Raw genomic sequence first — 20562 nt, forward strand, 5'->3', positions numbered from 1 at the left:
GGTTTATTCCAATAACTGTTTATCCGGCATGAGCTGAGAATGAGTAGCTACTGTTCTGACTTCTCTAGTTATTGAATAAGGTGCTAGCAACACCAAGATCATGGGTTCAGTACTGTGGGAACACGTATACTGATGGCTGTCTATTTAAGAAATAGTGTGAATGACTTTGGACAAAAGTGGCTGATGGCTAGATGACTAGATTCACTGATCGGGCCTCTGACTGTATATGAAGTCTGTGTAGATGGAAATGAGCTAGTATTTAAATCTAGCACACAGCATCTCTTCCTCTGATTAACACTTTCTTTTTGTTAGCAGTGCATTTTGTTCATGGTCCCTGGACGAAATCAAACGAATAACCAAATTGTTTCTCCACCTCCAGCCTTGTTCAGGACAACCCCGAGGTGGCCATGGATTGCATCATCCACATGAGCCAGCACATCACTCCCACACAGAGGGCCAAAATCTCCCATCTGCTGGCCACTATGGACAACCCCAGCCCCAGCCCCAGCTAGACATGGCCCCAGCCCCAGCTAGGCTCTGGGGGAGGCTGCACAGACATGCGCCCCCCCCCCCCCCCCCTTATGAAGCCTCCAGAAGCTAGGAGCTAGGAGGTAGGACTTATCTGCTGGCCACAGTGGAGCTAATAAATGCCAAACGGTTGTATAAACGCACAACGGTTCTCTCAGGATCATGGTAGTTTGTGTTGTGTTGGTAATTCAGTTGTGGTATGTTACCGCAGGTGATTTTATTTTGACAATAGGGATGAGGTGAGTCCCTCATGAAAGCTACTGTAATGACGCCCAGACACACTTGCCATTTTCAGGCCACAGCATTCAACAGTATTGGTCACCGAGTTGCCTTAACAGACATCAACAGCTGATTTCTACCTTGGATTTTCTCTTTACTTTGTACACCACGTAGGGCATATGACAAAGGGGAAGTAAGCCTTTCTCTCTGACACTACGGTTTTAATCTGCGCTGATGGTGGGCTTTTCCAGTATTTCTTTGTATACTGCTGAATGTACTGTATTTGTACTGTATTGTATATTCGATATCACAACTGATGAAATAAGCTAAATTACAAAGTGCTTCAAGAGTCACCCTACAAACCCAAGCCTCAGTTTAATCATGCATGTGTAACTTGCCACTTGATTTGTGTGGATTTTTCAAAAGGTATTTTTAGGTGTACCAAAAATGAATTATTTTCTTTTGTGCCTTTGACTGTTTTTACCAAAGATGTTGAACTTTAGTGCCTCCACCACGGCTGTTTAAGGGAATTCACGGATGAATGAACCACACAGGTGTAAGGAATGATTGTTATAGCACAAGTGCTATGCTCTCTTCAAAATGAATTGGGTTAGTTTGTACTTAGGATTTGGATTTGAATGTATGTGTATTTGAAGAAAAAACATAGTGAAATGTTATTTTTTTTATACTATGTTGTCAACATTTCCTGCTCAATATGTTTCACTTTGAATGCAATGTTATGGATATTTTTGACTGTACTGTCCTTGTACCATACACAGCCACAAAAATGCAAGTGCTGTATGACGATACTCGTTGGGACATTGGCAAATCCAAATCCTTTTCACTGTTGTCCTGTCTGTGCCACTGTACTGAAAAGACCACTTGAAATGTTCTAGTGGGCCTAATAAATGTGTTTTACGCGAGACCTCAGAAACAAGACCTCGTGGATAGTGTTTTCCCTCACTCGTTTATTCTACAGTATTTGACATGCATTCACCCAGAGTTACATAGAAACACTCTAGAATGTTCTTGCTTCAACTGTAACAGCCCAATCAACAGTGAAAACACATTTATACATGGATTAACTTTCAAAATCTAGTTTGTTTGTACGCCTTGGAAACATTGGCACATATCTGTGTTTGGCTTCACTGCATAAGAACTTGTCACATTTTAATTACTACCAGGGTAATTGCAAAATACAGGATTTATGTACAAAATCGGAATCAACATATTTCCTCCATTTATAAATATAAATAAACATAAAAAAAGACACAATACAGTCATACTGCCTATCACAACTCAACAGATAAAAATGCACACAGCTACCATACAGTAACAATACTAACCAAAGGATCTGGTGAGTACCTTTCACAATACTATCAGAAAATGGGTCAAAGATAAAGTGACCTTTGACCTCCACTATATACATGGTGAGAAATTGATTTACTTTTTGTAGATATGAGCACAGAACTCTTCTTGTGTATGAAAACTATACATGTTGAAAAGGTTGTCTTTTGAAAAGTCCTAGGAAGCAGTCCCTTTTGAAAACCCCTCAGTTGTTCTTGATACTGTCTCTTGAGTTTCATGTTAAGAGAGTCAATGTCAAGGACTTTAGGTTTGCCATCCTGACACAAAAAGGAGCTCAGATAAACACTTCAAGTGTTTTGTAGAAGAAAAAAAAATGTTTACACAGGTCTTTGAAGATCTTTATCCTCCCTTAGTTTGCCGTGAGAAGTGGGATCAACATCAGAGGAATATGTTTTTTATCCGTAGTATTTCCTAGAAATGGATCTTGTTTTTCCTTTTTGGTGAGGCGTGGCTTGGGTGTGAGTGCGTTAAAGCAGGATGATGGGCTTGGTGCTCCCCTGTGAGCCCATGTATTGGGTGGAGAGGGCATCGAGGGCGCTGACCGATGTGTAGACCCCCGTTAGCTGGAGGTCGGGGTACTGCAGGACCTGAGCGCTGGATGAGACGGGGGGCATGCCGCTGGTGTCAAGATCACAGTCGGACAGACGCAGGGGAGAGTTGCTGAAGGTTCCCAGTGCGTCCAGATTAAAGCTATCGTCCTTCATCTCCTCCCACAAGTTACCTGAAAAGGACCAACATGTATAAGTATGAAATTCTGCATTTCTTTAATATTTTACAACTTTATCAATATGACCTGTGAATGTGTTAACATTATTGTCCTTCTAATACATTTTAATATGAAATACATTTTACAGCCTTCAATTGATTTAACTCTACTAGTTGCTGTCCTCTAGTTCCAAATTTGAATGTGTTATAAACATATTTAATAAAAATTGTTTTGAGGGTGTCACTGACTGTTAATGGGCTCACCTTGCAATGCAAAGTCCATGATACTGGGGTCTAGAGCGTCCACCTCGTTGACCTCTCCACCATGCATGGCATAGAGGTCGTGATGCTGCGGCCGGGCCTGGTGCTGCTGCGGGTGAGGGCTGTGGCTGAGGTCGGGCACGGCGTGCAGCGGGGGCGTCTGGGCTGGGGCTGGCGACATGGGCGCCAGCCTTGACTGGCTCTGGAGCTGCAGCTGCAGCTGGTGCTGCTGGTGGAGGGGCAGGCACTGCAGGGCCAGCGTGGCCACCGCCTGAGGCTGCACAGGGATGGTGGGGCCCGACGGGCACACCGGCAGACGGGTCATGCCCGACTCCAGGGCCTTCCGCCGGCAGCTCTCTGGCCGGTCAGTTATCAACTTGTCCAGCTCGTCTAGATGAGGCAAGATGCAGGGAAGAGAGAGATTAGAAATATGACTGGATTTAATAGAGGTTCACGCTTGTAAATAAACATGAACACACCTTGCACTTTGATGCTACATTGAACACCTTGCAATCTGGTTAGGAACATTTTGTACTGCATTTTGTAGTTTAATTGTTTTTGGCAAATGATAATAACACTTAATCTAATCTAATCTAGTCATATTGCAAGGTGTTCAATGTAGCATCAAAGTGCAAGGTGTGTTCATGTTCATTTACAAGCGTGAACCTCTATTAAATCCATCATTTCATTGATAAATCCATTTGTAATAATATACACTGTTACAAGTGCCACTCAAACTAAAGTGAAATGAACTGCTTGGGAATCAAGTGACTCACTCCCAACCAAAGCATTAACCTCAGCAGCAAGTCATTAACTTTTCACTTGTAATACAAGCTACTACAGTGGTATTTTATATCGCATCTGGTGGAGCACAAGATCAAACAGAGTCTGAGCCATGGGGTGCGCTGACGTGCCCCTTGGCTGAACCATTTAGTACCTCTGCAGAAAACTACTAATAGTTATAGACCCTTTCAACAAGGTAAACAAAAACAATGCTTGAACATTCTATTTGGGCCCCAATCTACTTCCTCTGCATTAAGATAACATGTGGAATGTTAAAACGGAAGTCTTGTGGGGCCAACTATGATGCTGATAATGGAACTCTCTTGAAAGGGTCCATAGAGGGGATAGTTTTTCCCAAAGGGGTAATAAATCTAAGATATTGACCATGTATGTGTTCGCTTTGATCCTCTCATGATTATATAAAACGTTTTATGAAACAGCAAAGGGAGTGAGGAGTGTCTGCAAAAGCCCAAATATGGATTGGCTTTGCTCCATCATAATATAGGCAGAAATAATAGCTATGTACAGTATGTGTGTGTGTTTGTGTTTGTGTATGTGTGTTTAACAAAAAATGGTGGCTTGAGTAGCTTTACAGTATGACCCAGGGCTCAGACAGATGAGAGTGCGCGGGGCGCACACACACACCTGGGTTGGCCATGCTGCGGCGGATGGCGGGCAGGTCCTTGCGCTTCCACTTCTGCATTTCCTCCTCCATCTTGTCGATCTTGGCCGGGTTGAGGGCCCACAGACAACCCTTCCGTGAGGAGCCGCTCAGCTTGTTCTCCACCTTCTCAAAGCACTTGTTCAGGGACAGGTTGTGCCGCACCGAGTTCTTCCAGCCATCAGGAGCAGTCTAACGGCAGACAAAAGGCAACGTAAAAAAACAACAACAATAACATAAAACATAACTACAAACGCTGACATTTGTGACTTGTAGAACTGTAGATTATGAGGTATTGCGCTAACCTTGAAGTAAGGGAAGTGCTCCTTCATGAAATTATAGATCTCACTGACGGGCAGACTACCCGTCTTACTGTTTTTCAGCGCCATGGCGATAAGACAGCTGGAGGGGACATGAGCAAATAACATGTACGGTCAGTCTCTTCTCAAAAGTCATCACTTCTCTGGACAAACTTAAGAACCAAGAATTAACATGGAAACTATGGGGACAAACAAATAATGGAGTTTTTATGTTACTTAAGTTTTAAGTTACTTCTTTCATGCACCTTCCTGAATGGCTCACCTGTATGAGTAGATAGGTTTGGGGAAGGACTTTGGATGCAGGTCCTGGTTGCTGTGTGGAGCTATCCGAGGCTGAGAGAACAGCGTCTGATTGTTGTAGCTGCCGTACAGTCCAACAGGTGAACACTACAGAATGGATGATGAAAAAAAGTTAGATGTAATGAGACAATTTAGTTATTGACATCCCAATACATTATAGATATGTCTTATCCTCCAACAAGGAGACATGTATACAATCAAACAGAAATGTATACGATCATGACTCTTAAGAAGGATTCAGGTACAGTTCCACACGCACTACATTTACATAATCTGTATTCCATATGGGACCCGTGTGAGTGTGAGTGGTACCTGCTGGCCTGCCTGGGTGAGGGTGAGCACCTGCTGGCTGGAGGGCTGGTAGACGGAGGCTGGACAAGGGAACCCTGGTGAGTGCTGCCCATTCAGAGGGTACTGGGCCATCTACAGAGACAAGACAGCAGACACTTCAGAATGGGGAGGTGGGCAGATCAGATTTGGTGATAATGTGCAGTAAGTTCTAAGCCTCACTAAGTTCTAAGCTATCCCTGCCTGAGTATACAGCAAACTGATTTCTGTTTTCTTAATGAAAACATGCAGGTTGATGAGTCCTTGGGTGATTGTTTTAGTAGACCCAGTGCTGAATAAATGACTTACGCTGTTGATTCCCAAAGGACTGTGCTGCATGTTGCTCTGCAGGTGGATCATGGAGTTTGGGACCCCAGTCAACGTCATGCTGTTCATCTGAGCTGTGGGTACAACACCATTCCACACACAAGCCTGTTAATGAACCTAAATATGAGCCAGCAGACCACTCCAACAAATCATGGTACTGACTGTTTAGAGAAACTAATGTATTTCACATACGAATATTCTAATAATTAATCAATATCATATAAAGACATACTGCATTATAGTTGTTGTTTATAGATTATAATATATTTCACAATGATTATACCTGGACTTAGTCTGAATTTACGAACAATAGATTTCATTTGAATTACAATATTATAACAGATATATCATGGTTTAGTAATCCAGATACTACTGTCTTCATATTACACATTGCATTAGTAGAACAATAGCACATCTCTGACTCACCTGCCTGCTGGTCCAGCAGACTAGCCTGGGCTGAGCCGCTGTAGTCCGGCCGGCTGGCCCCAATCTGCTGGAGGCGGGGCACGTCCACAGAGGTCAGCCATGACAGGGACTGCAGGTCACCCGGGAGGTCCTCCTTGTTCAATTGAGAGGGGTCTGTGGTGAGTAACCTAGGAGAGGAGGGGTAGACATATTTACCTTTCTCTGTTAAACACAGCCAGGTCACACATGGTAGGCTTCATCATTAAAAGAGTTTCACCTGACAGCCTTTAGTTACCAAGATATAAGGAAACTTAATTTGTAGCCTAACCATTTTTTTGTTTGTTTATTGTCTATCTCATGGAATGTTGATTGTCTTTATTTCACGATGTTTGCTAAACCGTCGAAAACTAATATGCGACCTTACAGCAAAACAATGACCATTCAACAATGTACTGTAGCCTAGCCTACAACACCATAAAACAGCCATCATTGAAATGATAAAGTATTGTGGTGTATGCTAAAGTAAGCATGGATGTTAAATAAAACGCTACAAATTATTCAAGTGATTTCTGCTACATTGCGACATGCGACGTCGACCTGACATATTAGCAAAATATTGGTTTGCAGGGCGTAGTGCGCGTGGTGGCGAGTTGAAATGAGCGCCCACAGTCCTTGAAAGAGACTGCCATGGCACTATCAGCCACTAGGTTATACAATAACACGTGCCTATCGTTTCATTCTAATAGGAAATGCATTTAACAAGCTCTTTTATCCGTGTCGACAAAACCTGTTGAACAACATAATTTCGCTAAAAGTGCTACCAAGTGTTTATTATTTGTGATAACTGACCAGATACAAGGCCATAAGACAAGGGTAATAGTAAATTCTAAAACTAAGGGCTACCACAAATTGTGCCATGAATAGGCAGCTGAATCTATAAAGCCATTATGAAGATTTTCCAAGCAATTTAGACAAAAGTGCAAACCGACAAAAGTGCAAACAACGAGTGTTGAGTTAGCAGTATAGCAAAACAGAGAAGGCACTTAGGGGTTCCAAGGTTGGGGTCAGACAAGAGCAAGAACACAAATTAGGATAAGGGGTCTTGTGTAGCTGGGACTGAGGTAGGCTACAAACTCCTCTACCTCTCAGCTAAGACTAAGTAATTACTATCTAAGTCATTACATCAGCGTACCAGAGTCCAATTAGAGTCTTGTTGGAGCCTGAGGATTCACCGTAAAGTGAATGGATGTACTAGTAACCATAGATGTTAAGTGGCCTGGACAGAACCTAAGGTTTGATAAGAGTGCCTCAGGTGCAACTCCATTTTCCAGCTTTCAAACTCTGCACCCCAAACTATGGACTCAAACTTAACACAGAGGAAACAAAAGAGAGTTGTGCTGCACATTTCAGTAGGTGTGACCAGACCCCCACCTCTCCAACCACACTATGCACATTTACATGGACAGGGCATGTCTGTGATGTGGTCAGTCCAGGCCGTAAGCTCCCTGTAGAACATTTGTGGTTGCGATGGTGGTAAGCTGAGCTGAGTTGAGCAGCACTGCTGTGCTGAATTAGAGGCCAGCCTGGTGGCCTGGTGCACAGACGAGAGTGGGAGAGAGAGAGATGGTTCATGGAGGATATGAACAGATGGGGAGCTGGAGACAGGTGGGACCGTTCCCTAACAGAGAATTCGATAGGCAAGGGAGAAATTAGATGGAGACAGCAAGTCAAACTCAATTTGAAAAATAATCTATGTTCTATTACCATACAGATTAAATGTAATCATCTATATGGCAAAATGGTGCAGTGTAGAACTAAAACACATGCACTGAAGAAGAGGAAAGGCGTTTGAAGCCATTCTTCTTGTCAGCAGTCAATTGCAAAATGCCTCTCGTAAATAAACAAATTCTCTGTGGCAGCTCTGTGTAAATCACACCCAATCAAACCCCTCTCCTAAAACAATCATCTATGGTGGAAAACACTATTTTCTTTAACTGCTCTAGATTACATGCCTCTAACATTAGACCACCCACCCCACCCACCCCGCCAGTAACAGCCCTTGTCACACACACCTGTTTCTGGAGGGAAAACTCTTCAACAGCTCTATGTCACACACACATCTCTTAGTGAAATTGTTAAGACACAGAAGTATGAGACAGCATTTCACACTGAGACAAATATTAATAATCTGCTCTGCGGAAGAATAGGAGATTTAATGACATCATGTTGAATTTCGAGAAGTACAAACAGATGGAAGGGAAATCCGAAGAGAAAGCATTTGGGCTTATTCTCTGCAAGCAGGTTGTAAAAGCTTTCATTGCGCTCAGAGCCACTCAGGCTGGAGAGAGACACCTATAATCCATCTATTTAGTTATCATACAGGCCTATTACACAGTGAAAACAAAAGGGATAATCAGATTGCATTAAGCCTCTCATCTAAAGAGTTTTAGTTCTGAGCGAGCAACCACTGACGCGTCCACACATATTTTTGAAAAGGTTTCCTCAGACGTGAAAAAATCTCCTTTTTTATTATTATTCTGTGCTGGTTCTGTTGTACATTGATGGAGGGGGAGAAAAAAAAGATTAAGACTTTCACATGAGCCGAGTCAGAGGAAGAAAGGGGAGTCCTCTTCAGCTCCCCTCCTTATTTAGCCTCCACTCGCTCACTCACAGCTAAAGACGGATGGGTTCAGTCATTGGGGTCGCTATGACAACCCTCACTTTTCAGTTATTTTGTTGGTCTGGACACTGTAGACACCCCACCACCACCCCCATCTAAACTACTTCAACACACACACACACACACACACACACAACCAGACATGCTCCCCCTCTTCAACCAAATCAGGTGACCATGGACCCCCTCGTACCATTGGCTGAATCGTACGTAAACAACGCCGGAGGCCATTTGAAACATGGGGCTGTGGCACACGTTGTGTGTAACAGTTGGCCTTGTCTATTGAAAAATGATCACCTATTGTGTCCCAAACGACAAATCTGTCCAGTGGCACGTGGCTCTATTGTCTCCCCCTGCCCCCCTCCCCCCCAGACCCTTCCTTGATTGTCTCCACCGTTTTTTTTTTCTCTTAACCAACCCACTTGCATTAATCTGCTGGAATGACAGGCCTCACAGACCAGCCGCAAATAGGATGCCATCTGTTTCCCTGTCCCTTTCCATCCAGCCACTGGCCTTACATTGGCCCCACACCCCAGCCTACCCCACCCCACCCCCAACCTCTCCCAGGAGAGACAGGGGGATGGATGGATGGATGACTGGTTGGGGTAGGGGGTGATGGGATAAGGAGTGTTGAGGGGGGGGGGGCTCACCCTGGTTAGTCAGAAAAGTTCAGCTCTGTGGGTCTCGAGGACACAGGCTGTGGGGGAAGGGTGGTGGCTGTCTGAGGGGGGTTAGTCATGGTGGCTCAGGGAGGAAAAGGTCTCATGAATAATCCAGACACACCCGTTTGGGTGAAATCAGACTCACGGCAGCACTACCTGCACACACCACACTCTGCTTTGAAGTGTCATGTGCACCCCATCCCCCTGTCTCCAACTTCCCCTACAAACTGCACCTTACTAAAGGACAAAGACACCTTCCGTTTCAACACCAGCTGTCATATGGGGCTCTAGATGCGCTAATATCATCAAGCAACCAAAAGTTTGAATGAGAAAAGAATGCTTCAACAAAGTTTACGACAAACAGTAGACAAATATTCATTGTGAACCAAATAAAGTCAATGTTACACTGTTAAATTCTAAAATGGAAACAAAAATATGTATTCCTCAATGGGGTAAGAAGACTTAAGTTATTTCATATCACTTTTTTATTTTAAGGCTTTGCCTCCTCTGTAAATAGTGCCTGAAATCCAAGCTGTATAACGCTTATTCCATGCCAATGCTTCAAACTACAGTAATGCTTAAATACATTACAAGAGGTATAATTTCTAATCTCATTAGAAATCCCTTTCATTTGAAACATTTTACTTTGTATGTCAGTGGCTGAGACAAAGAAATAGACAACTGACAAAAAGTATATTTGATGCAACGTCATTCTTATCTCCCCTTGACTTTTGTTAAATTGATGGACCGTAGAGTTGTGCATGTTGTATCTACACAACCTAATTACAGATAATATTCTACAAGAAAGTCTATTTTTCCCTTTCTTTTATTACCAACTTGAAAATAGTATCATAACCAGTGGTCAATAAAAATATAGGGCTGGTATTCCACGTCTCTTCATGATAATACAATGTTATCATTAATCCAGAGGGGTTAGGCTAGTAGATTTACTTTTTTCCAGGAAGGTTTGAATCCTCACATCCCCTCTCCCGTCCAGCACATAATGCCCAATGGTAGACAGTGATATCACTTTAAAAAATATATAAATATATAATATGTACATCAAGTATTCATATGAGATAATAATATAAGTATTTCATTAGAAACTTTGTCTTGAGCTGAGTTTTCAAACATTTCAAGTTTCTCATTTCAAACTTGGATAGTATACTAAGCTGTGTTGTTGTGTGGCTTAGGCCTACTCATTAAAATCCAATTAGACATGGGGGGCAAACATATATTTTACTTGTTCAACGAGGCAAAACATGGACCCGTTCTGGACATCTTCAGAAACAAGGCTGCGGGCGAGCAAAATTTCACCCTCCGCCCCTCCCATCATCATAGTAATTGGGAGCCATTGGCTCTAGGCAGTGACCCCAGTACCCCCGGCTCCCCCAACCCCGCCTGGGCAAAGGGCTCAGCCGCTGTCTGTGCCGACAGCGGCCGTGTAAACAGAGCTGATGAGGTCTGACAGATCCATTCAAAGTCCAAATGATGTATTCTCAAGGATTCTGTTATTCGGTCCCTTTGTCCACTAATAACTATAAATATACCCTAATACTTGTTGATCGTTTTTAGGGCTATGCAAACGTGCTTGACAAAGGCCTATTTAAAATAACAATGAAAAAAATAAATGAAATAAAAATAAAAATGTTGTCTATTAGATGAATATTTAAAAATGTAATGCCACAGAGGCCATACTAAAATACCCTCACAACCAGTTCCTAACCTTAAGGACAGGATATTGCCTAAAATATGTTCAGGTAATAGGCATGGTGCATATGTAGCCGTGCATGCATAAAAAAGCTCTGGTCCTACCTGAAGTCCTGTGGGGAAGCGTGCTGGCTCTCCATAACCCCAGGCACCCTGGCTGTGATTCCACTTTCTATCATTTTCTGGGATGCAAAAAAAACCTGTAATGGTTCACAGAAAGAACATATTTCTCAGTAACCACATCAATTGAATAAAAGTTTTTACAAAAAAAAATCAGTAGCCTAGGCCTACATATGGTGCTTATTTACTCTGAAATTGTCTAAACTATGACTGATATATTGTCACATTTTTTACAATTACAAAATCCTATAAATAAAATGACTTTGTAGAAGCGAAAATAGAGGACCAACGTTAACGTTATAACATTAGACTACATCATATTTCACTCAAGTGAGAAATAAATGTAGGGAAATCTGAATGTGAAGTTAATAAGTAAAGGCTATTTGTAACGGTGGTGGATATCAGAGGTTGTCATCTAATTAGTAAACTTAGTCTAAAAGTTAGTAAAGTGTTAGCTTGTTTTTTTTCGTGAGATCGATCCTAGCTGTTAGTCTATAGCCTACTTGGCTACACAAAAACATGTTTCCTAAATTCCAACTGCTTTCTGTAGGCTAATGTATCAAATAATTAATCAACAATGTAATGTTACCAAATCAGTTCCTGAGTTAATGATATGAAGGCTAGTTTCTGGACCGTCAAAGCAGTTAGCAAAATAATCCTGTCTCAACCATGGTCTTAACATCAGGAGAACAATTTATCGTTGTCTGGAAAGTTGTTTAGTTGAATCACGTTTGCTCATCACTATAGAACAGCTCATTAGAAATATTAGGTGAAAATTAAATAGGCCAATGATCCAACAAATAAAGAGTGCATTCGTAAAAGAAATAAAGAGCTCACCTCTTTTGATTGTGGTCGAGGTCTATGGAAGCCAATATCCCAGTAAGTTACAGTATTGTTGCACTTGTCTTCCGAAACCGTTTTTAAATTTCCCTCTCCGACACTGTCCTCCAGGCTGTCATGCGCAGTCTTTGAATGGAGTTCGAAATACTTCAGGGGGTTGGATCTCAATGACAGCTGCTGCCACTGTAATAACGACGGATGTAACGCCCACCGACTGCGAAAAAGAGGGAACCTATAAAGCTAAACATCATCTATTTCCTCGAGTTGTGACAGAAAAGAAGGCTAGTTTATGCAGTAAGGTTTACATGTTGACTTTGTTATTGTTTGAAACATGCAAATTGTCAGTAAAAGTAAAGAACAAGTGAAAACATCAAAAAGATAAGCGTTATAATTCCCTTATTTATGTTTGCATCCTAAACAAATTGTCTGTGCTATTATTTTAAACTTACCCTTGTAAGTATTCTCATTCCGTTTAGCCTAAAAGGTTAGGCTACTGCAGATCTGAAACACCATGCATTTAAATTAGGTAACAAGAAAGTATCATAAATCTAACTAGCCTAGACTATTTTTTGTTTTCAACTTTCATCTGTTGTAGTTCAGGCATGTAATAAGTTCCCATCCTACTCTTGCAGCCATTCACAGTATCAGTGCACTCCAGGCAGCGGTCACCGATTTGTGTTCCTTGAATGAGTTGAAAACTGCGGGTGAAATATTAGAGCGCCACTACTCCCGCTCCCACTGGCGCTCAGCAGCGGGAAAGGCAGTCAAAGAAGCGCGCATCAGGTGCACACGGAATGGAAGACATCCATAGGCTATTTATAGGCTACTTCAGCGAATATTTTTCTTTCAAGTTATTAAATCAGCATTTAAGTAGTAAAATGACTAAATAAGGCTAAATAATTGCACTGCATGTTTGTTAAAAGGGTCCCTGAATACTTTATTCTGGATCTATTTTCAGTTTGTATGGTATTTTTTTTTCTTAAGTAGGCCATGTTACGAACTAAACACATCGATTATAGAACGAAATAAATTTGGGTTAAGTGTTTTAGTCACCCTATGTTTATGAGATGAGATGCTGACAGCAGAAAAACCACATGGGACACCACAGATGGTTAATCGCAGTGTCACAAAAGGCTCAATCAATGCCCAATTCCAACGGCCGAAAACCTGTCTGGAAACCAAGGACATGCACCAGGTCCTAAAGCCTGTTCCTATATTAAGGGGGGAAATGAAACTGTTTAATTTACACTCAAAAGACCAATATGCATTTTAAAGTAGCCTAAAATGCTCAATGCTATATTTTTGCCAATTAAGTTGAGCCTAAGTTAGCTTAGGCTTCTTGTTGGCTTCTTTTTATTATTTTTCTAAAGGGAAAAAAAAGTGGTGCAAATGGATTAAAGAGTCAGCGGACGTGAGGCATTTCTTGCTTGTGTAAAGAGTATGAGCTCTCTCTCTCTCTGTCTCTTTTTCTCTCAGTCTCTCTCTCTCTGCATTTCCAGGTTAATCAATCTGACGCTAATGGTCCCAGTGCATGTCAGATTACAACTAGGCCCTTCATACATATACAGCATGAAAGCACTCCTGTGATGGCATTTTTCTTCTTAAATGGTCACGCATAATACCATAATGACCAGTGCCTGATATGCGATGGGGACGAGCTTTCTCTGTTGTGACTCACAGCGAGAGTTTAGCCAAAACTGCTACCATAATGTGGCAAGTAGGCACTCACACTCTCTCTCTGGTCAGTTGTCCTTTCTGAACGACAAGGGACCCAGTGTAACCTTTTGGCCGGAGGACGGAAATTGCCCCTCATCTGTGGATGGTCAGGGTGGTGTTTGTAAGGAGAGGTAGTCAAAATTGTCTACTCTGATGAGGATCTCCCCGTCTGGGTCAAAGGAAGTCAGATTGCTGGGTAGTTTGTCCCGGGTTTTGACAAAAAGTTAATGAGTTTCCTGATTATTGCTGCTGTTTTCAATTGAAAAATGAATTGAATAAAATGTAATGTGACATTTAAAGCATTTTTGATGCCTAAAAGGAATATGTAACAATATTGTTTTTCATAAATTACGCTAAAGGTTTGCAGAGCTTCATGTATTTTTATGTAAGTGGAATTTGAACATTGCACATGGAATTTCACAAACACATCCATGCATGCACGCATGCACAAATTCTTGAGCCCGCTTGCACACACACACACACACACACACACACACACACACACACACACACAAACACACACACATACGCAGATATCATAAGTGACAGTGATCCTGACTCCCTGATCATGAGCCATGCTTGCTGGACATCATTGCTTCTAAACCACATATAGAATGTCTCCTCAATCTGCTACAGAGTTTCCAATCATGCTCTCCATCCTCGTCTCATTTGAGGGAACTCTTCAGATTCCTCCTCTAACGTGCCACAGCAGTTGTGTAGATTTCTCAAGAGATCTGGGGTTTTTTTCGAGAAAAAAAAGTCTCTAGCCATGACCCTGAAGTCAGAGACTGATTGAGGTTGTCAGCACCAGGCCCTCCTTATTAATCTATAAAAACAGCACAAGGGTGAGAAGAAAGGGGTGGAGTGTTTTCATGTGAGCAAGTGAGAAAGCGAGAGAAAGAGAGAGAGAGAGGGGAGGGAGGGAGGCACAGAGGAAAAGGGAGGGAGAGGGCTACGGGGTAAGGAGAAGGGCAAGGAGAGAAAGAGAGAGAGACCTGGTGGGAACGCGTTATTATCAGCCCTCTTTCCCAGCATGGCCTCTCTAATGGGAAAATGGGGCGCTTTGACTCCAGTGAGATGGGATTTGTCGGCTCTTGTGCTGAACCCAGGCCCAGTGGGTAGCACAAAGCTTGTTAAGTCTGGACAAGCATTACAGGAGAGGGGAGGTGTGGTATACACCCAGAGTTAGGTTTTACTGGGGGGTGGAGAGGGAGTTCACGTATCCTTGGCAACAGTGGACAAACTTTTTGGGACAAACTTGACCCTGTCCTTATTAGTGAGCGGGCTCCAGCACTTTTTTTGTGTGTGATGTTATGCATTGCTCTTTAGGCATGACAGTGCTGCACTCACCTTTTGATTACCATGGGAATTGAAGTGTGAAAAACAAAAACAAATGACAGGGATTAATCGTCCTTTAAAGATCCTGGAAGGAGGACTTTACAGGGTGGAGAGAAACTCTATCTATTCTTCAGGGCTTTAATGCCAATCAGGCTGGAGAAAAGAGACACCCTCACTTCGTGTCTGTTTCCAGCAGGTTATTCATTGACTCAAGGGAGTCAGCTGTTTCTCTGTCTCTCACAACTCTGAGCACAGTTCTCAGTACACAATCCACAGTACACATATGCCGGGATGATACACAGTCTATATTCCTTCCAGCTAAGGAGGCAACATTACTGTTATTCATATTTGTTGAGTATACAACACAATTATTTGTAAAGCTCATACAGACAACCCTATTCTGTCTGGCTGGAGTACCATATATTCATATAAACATATATTGCTGTGATTTTCCAATGTTTTTAAAAAAATAGAAAACCAAGAAATATATTTCAGTTTGAATACAATGGAAGCTGAGAAATGTATAGCTTCTTGGAATTGATTCTAGAGATTTTTTTTTTCTAATTGTTGATGATGGCATGAGAGGGAGTGCTTGAAACCGCATATGTCAGTTGTGTTTGTTTCCCTTGGCGCACTGACTCAGAATGCCTGCATGGATCCCTACGCTGTAAGGATCACTTACTGCCTGAGTGCACCCGGTCAGCTGGACAGAGCATCAAGCGGAGATGTCTAAAAAGGGCTGATGCCAACCTGGCATCAAGTGACCAGGCTGCCCCAAACAAAATCACACACCATGGTGCCTGGCATACAGTCATCGTGCGAACGCTTTGAATTGCTGAGCAGCTTGTGATTAGTCTGTAATGTAATTGTCTAATCAAAGATCAGCAAGAGGAGGAGGAGGTTGGCACAGTAAGTTAGTCCGGTGGCCACTGTTACAAGGGTGGTGTGTGTGTGTGTGTGTGTGAGAGAGAGAGAGAGAGATTAGTGTTGGTGTGTGTAGGGGGACAGAGAGATTGATAGAGAGGTTGAAGTGGATTGTGTTTCTACACTGTATATCTTTGTGTTACACCCAGTGGCAATAGTAGGCGCCCAGCCTGGGTAAGTCCTGAATAAGATATTTCCACGCAACCCCCCTCCCCCGCTCTGACCACCCCATGAATCATTGAGTACCCAGCTCACAAGCACCGGCGAGCATGGGTTACTCTGCCGGAGAACAGGACCACAGGTGGACTGCACAGGTGCACCAGGCAGGTGAACTGACCTGTCATTTCTTATGGTGGTAGGGGTAGCTGGAGTGGACAGGACACGCTACAGTGACACTCAGGGGTTTGAACCGGCTGTTAAACCTCACAGGACCCTAGATGTACAACCGACCATCTGGAGAGATTTCCGCGATGTGACTGAGTAGACCACCTGTCCGAGAAAAGCTACTGACCTGGGATTCTTTCCATTTACCTCAGAGTCTTACTGAAGGATTAGCAAGATGCAGGTATGGTGCTGGCACGATCGCAAACAAATGCAACCTGCAATCTATGCTCCTTTCCATGACTTTCTTATAGTCTCTGTATTATTCTTGAGACGACAACTTATGGACCCTTTGTGAAGGATGTATTGGTTTCTGAGAACAAAGCAGTTCACACAACAATAGCTTTTATTCGAGGTAATTGACTGAACATCGGGCCCATTTACAGCGATGCCCTGAGATGTTTGGTTCAAACAGTGTGGGCTTATACGTCATGTCTATACTTGACTTCTTTACTTTCAATTTTGTCTGCTCAATTATAATAGATGATCAATAGTTAACTCTTTTTAGCTTGGTCGCTGCTTCATACCTGATGGTGTTGATGTTCAGGTGTGTTTACTCTAATGTCCTGGGCCAGGCATACTGTAAAGACCCGGTCAAGAGTGTGTACCTCTGCACGGCGGTGTCCTTGTGACCCATTTCCCTCTTGTTCCTGTTTCTGTGCCGTGCGTGTGTGTGTTCCTGTGGCCCATTTGTCTTATGAGCAGGTGTAAGTGGATCCTGCCGTCTCCGTGGAGAGATAGCCCCTTGGGCCGCCGTGGTAAAGAGACACACTCACTTCTCCCAGATGAGACAGATAGGCTTCCCTCCCCCTCTCTGCTGTAGTGACTTGGCTTAGGCTCCATTGCATCTTCTATTGCTTTTCTCTCTCTCTCTCTCTCTCTCTCTCTCTCTCTCTCTCTCTCTCTCTCTCTCTCTTTCTCTCTCTCTCTCTCTCTGAGTGTTTTTCTTTCTCTCTTTGTCTCCCCTGCACTCTCCCTCTCTCATCCCCCCTGTTCTCTCTCTCTGTCTCTCTCTCACACTCTATCTGTGTCTGACTTATTTCTTTCTCAGATGAGGTCATCCCTCCCTAGCCCAGGTGACACCCTAGCCTGCTCTGAAGAACCATCTCTTAATTAAAAAACAATAAGGTGCAATACTGAGAAGGTGTGCTAATTTACTTGGTTTGACCGGGGGGCTGGGGTGATTGGGTTCGTTGCAAAACTCTTCTTTCCACATTTAGTGCGCCTCTGCTGTGTCACACCAGGTAAACGTGGGACATGGTAACACAGAAGATGACCATATAAAAATATTATATATATATATATATATATATATATATATATATATATATATATATATATATATATATATATAACTGATTAATTTCGATTCATTAATTTGAGGAAAAAATAACTGATAAAAGAAAATAGCGCAGATTAATCGATTCCGTATGACCTTTGACCCTGAGCCGTTCTAGTCAGTAACCATTAGACTGTAAAATGAAGGAGAGAAGAAAATGTGCTGCCTAGATCATTGATTGGAACATTTACCAAAAAACCTCATGGTTGATAATAAAAGCCTTATGGTGTTTATAAACATAAAGTGTTGATTAAAATAAAGTCCTCTGCAATGTCTGCAGCAAGGAATTTGCATATCACCGGAGTTCATCAACTCTAAAGTCGCACATCAATGCAAAGAAATAGTGTTGACATTGAGGGGAGTGTTAATTTATTTGCATTGTGTCCCCTAGGTTATATCTGTGGCCTGAAATGCCTTGTATGTGAAAAAAACTTCTTCCCGAAGCACTTTTGAATTTATTTCCTCAGCATATTAGGTCATATCATAGATTATTATGACCATTATTTGAACAGTGAAAATAATAATAAAAAAGTTTTTGAACTTTAATGTCATTATGGGCGGATTATGAACTTTCGGGCCCCTGGGCCCAGATGTATTAAAGGAGAATTCCGGTGTGATATTGACCTAAAGTGTATTGAAACATGATACCGAGTGTAAACGTATGTCTCATAGCCCATCTCGGCTTGTCCCCTGCACTCCAAAATCTGGCGCTAGTTAGCCGATGCTACCAAAAGCTTTTTCAATAGTGGTGCTTCGGCATCGGGCTAGCCATGCAAATAAATCACTGTTTTACACCCATTTACGAGGCTCAATGTATCTCCACACTTCATTGGTAGACTTCCGAGGGCCCTGACATTTAAAACGAGACATTGAGAACTTTGAAAAAGCACTGGTAGTTTACTTACAAGACGATTTATACAGACAGTATCTTCACGAAGTTTAGCGTTTGCAGCCATCTTGAATTTAGTCACGATAAGTCGAGCAACGAGTAAGAATGAACAGGTATGATAAGGGATCAGATTCCAAAAATAATTCAGTGGAAATGCATGGATTCCAGTTTTCAACTGGATTATTTTTAGTTTTCAACTGGAATCCATGCATTTCCACTGAATTACGGGACGGGGGTTTGGGGGTCCTCCCCCAGAAATGTTTTAATTTGTTTGATGTGATTTTGTGTATCCTGTTGCATTTTGGGGATGGCCAGTACTAAATTCAATCAGATTCATAGCCTACATCCTGATTTGTTGATATTGAGGCAATGATTCCATGCAAAGGCTTGGGCTTCAGGGCCCCCTGACCCCTTGGGCCCCTGGGCCTGGGCCTGGTAGGCCCGTGCAGTAATCCATCCCTGAATGTCACTAATGCTGATTATTCAATGATTAATTTGAATTTAAATATAAATATTAATTAATATTATTATAAATATTTAATTTAAATAAGTTAGCTGACTCTCTCTGGGCAAACGGCACGAGACATGATGTGCAGTCACTTTGCTCAAATAAAGTTTTAGTGTGCTAAAACGTGCAATATTTTTAAGTTGATCTGCTGTAAAAAAAAAAAGTGAAATGATAATCCCAAGACAATAAATCCTCTGTCATGCACCAAAGTAAAATACCCAAAGACACGCATCAAAGACTTTTCACTCTGCTGCCGGCGTGGATTGAAACACTCTATGACGGATCGTGTAATTCGGAGGGCAGTGTGTGTGAGTGGGCAAGGGATGATGAAAGTTCCGGGCCGCTCTCGTGTGACTGGCCCTGTAAACACACTCGCTCCCTCGCTTTGAACACTTTTGGGGACGACCACAATGGGCCCGGCCTGCCTTCATGATGTCTGCGCTGAATCTTCAGTTGTGCACACTGTGAACCCAGGCCCTCCCCTGTCAATGTCTACATTGTTCCAGACACATCGTTGTGAATGAGGCCTGTTCCCATCCATGGAGGAGCAAGAGCTTGTAGGTGGGCGGAGGGGTGGGGTGGGGTGTGTGTTTGGGGGGGGGGGGGGGTGGGGTTGCTTTTTTTTAAGAATCCTCTCGCCACCATCACATACTGAGATTGGTTCTGACATCTCAAATGGGGCTCTCTCAATGATATTGTTCACCTGCCTCTGTGGGTTAAAGTGCAGGGGGGAGACAGAGGGATGGAGGGAGAGGGATGAGTGGGGGGGGTGTAGGAGAGGAGGGGAGAGACGAGGGGATCAGTGGAGGGGTTTGCTGTTGTGGGTTGATGGAGGCATTATGTAAGATAGAAGGGATGAGATTTTCAGTAGCTGACAGGTGTAAGAAAGTCTCTCTCTCTCTTCTCTCTCTCTCTCTCTCTCTCTCTCTTTCTCTCTCTCTCATCTGTTTGCCATCCTCCGCCTCCAACTCTGAGCTGAGCTGAGCTGAGCTGCATGGGGAGAGCATGTAAGAAAGCCCAGATCACAGCCCGACACTGCCGAAGAACAAGTGTCTATTGTCTGGCCACAGGGCACACTAAATGAGTGTCACTGTGAGCAGTGGGGCATGGACCGTTACAGCACTATTTAGTCGGCGCTGTTGTCTCAAGAAGGCCCCAGATCTTCTCAGATGAGACAAATGCACCCCCCCCTTCTCCCTCCCCAATCCTTTGCCCCCCTCCCCTCCACACTCACCCTCAACCCTCTTCCAATCC

The 20562-nt window shown here is 42.9% G+C and overlaps 2 protein-coding genes and 1 long non-coding RNA gene across 9 annotated transcripts in view; 2 read left to right on the forward strand and 1 right to left on the reverse strand.

The window, feature by feature from the left end:
* The window catches only part of acacb (acetyl-CoA carboxylase beta), a 38266-nt gene extending 36571 nt beyond the window's left edge, over window positions 1-1695 (forward strand). For all 5 annotated transcript variants that reach the window (XM_042101157.1, XM_042101158.1, XM_042101161.1 and 2 more), the window contains one exon: window positions 380-1695. In XM_042101157.1, the coding sequence (XP_041957091.1) occupies window positions 380-512 (133 nt within the window). In that variant the 3' untranslated portion in view covers window positions 513-1695. The remainder of the gene's footprint in view (window positions 1-379) is intronic.
* Window positions 1472-14226, reverse strand: foxn4 (forkhead box N4). 3 transcript variants are annotated; one of them, XM_042101170.1, is made up of 11 exons: window positions 12663-14226; window positions 11963-12427; window positions 11359-11453; window positions 6226-6392; window positions 5782-5873; window positions 5458-5568; window positions 5108-5232; window positions 4831-4927; window positions 4510-4717; window positions 3085-3471; window positions 1472-2836 (listed from the first exon to the last, which is right to left on the reverse strand). In XM_042101170.1, exons 2-11 carry the CDS (start codon window positions 12053-12055, stop codon window positions 2583-2585), a joined length of 1629 nt encoding a protein of 542 aa, XP_041957104.1. In that variant the 5' UTR covers window positions 12056-12427; window positions 12663-14226; the 3' UTR covers window positions 1472-2582. The 3 variants fall into 3 exon arrangements, with proteins under 3 accessions (XP_041957104.1, XP_041957105.1, XP_041957103.1); XM_042101171.1 differs by having other exon boundaries at window positions 12211-14226; XM_042101169.1 differs by having other exon boundaries at window positions 11963-14226.
* On the forward strand, window positions 5862-17456 carry LOC121715441. Its single transcript, XR_006033603.1, has 3 exons — window positions 5862-5953; window positions 6245-6383; window positions 16551-17456. It is a non-coding gene; the product is annotated as an uncharacterized LOC121715441 (long non-coding RNA).
* The last annotated feature ends 3106 nt before the right edge of the window (window positions 17457-20562 follow it).

This window comes from Alosa sapidissima, chromosome 8 (genome assembly GCF_018492685.1).
Source record: "Alosa sapidissima isolate fAloSap1 chromosome 8, fAloSap1.pri, whole genome shotgun sequence".
Taxonomy (NCBI): Eukaryota; Metazoa; Chordata; class Actinopteri; order Clupeiformes; family Clupeidae; genus Alosa; species Alosa sapidissima.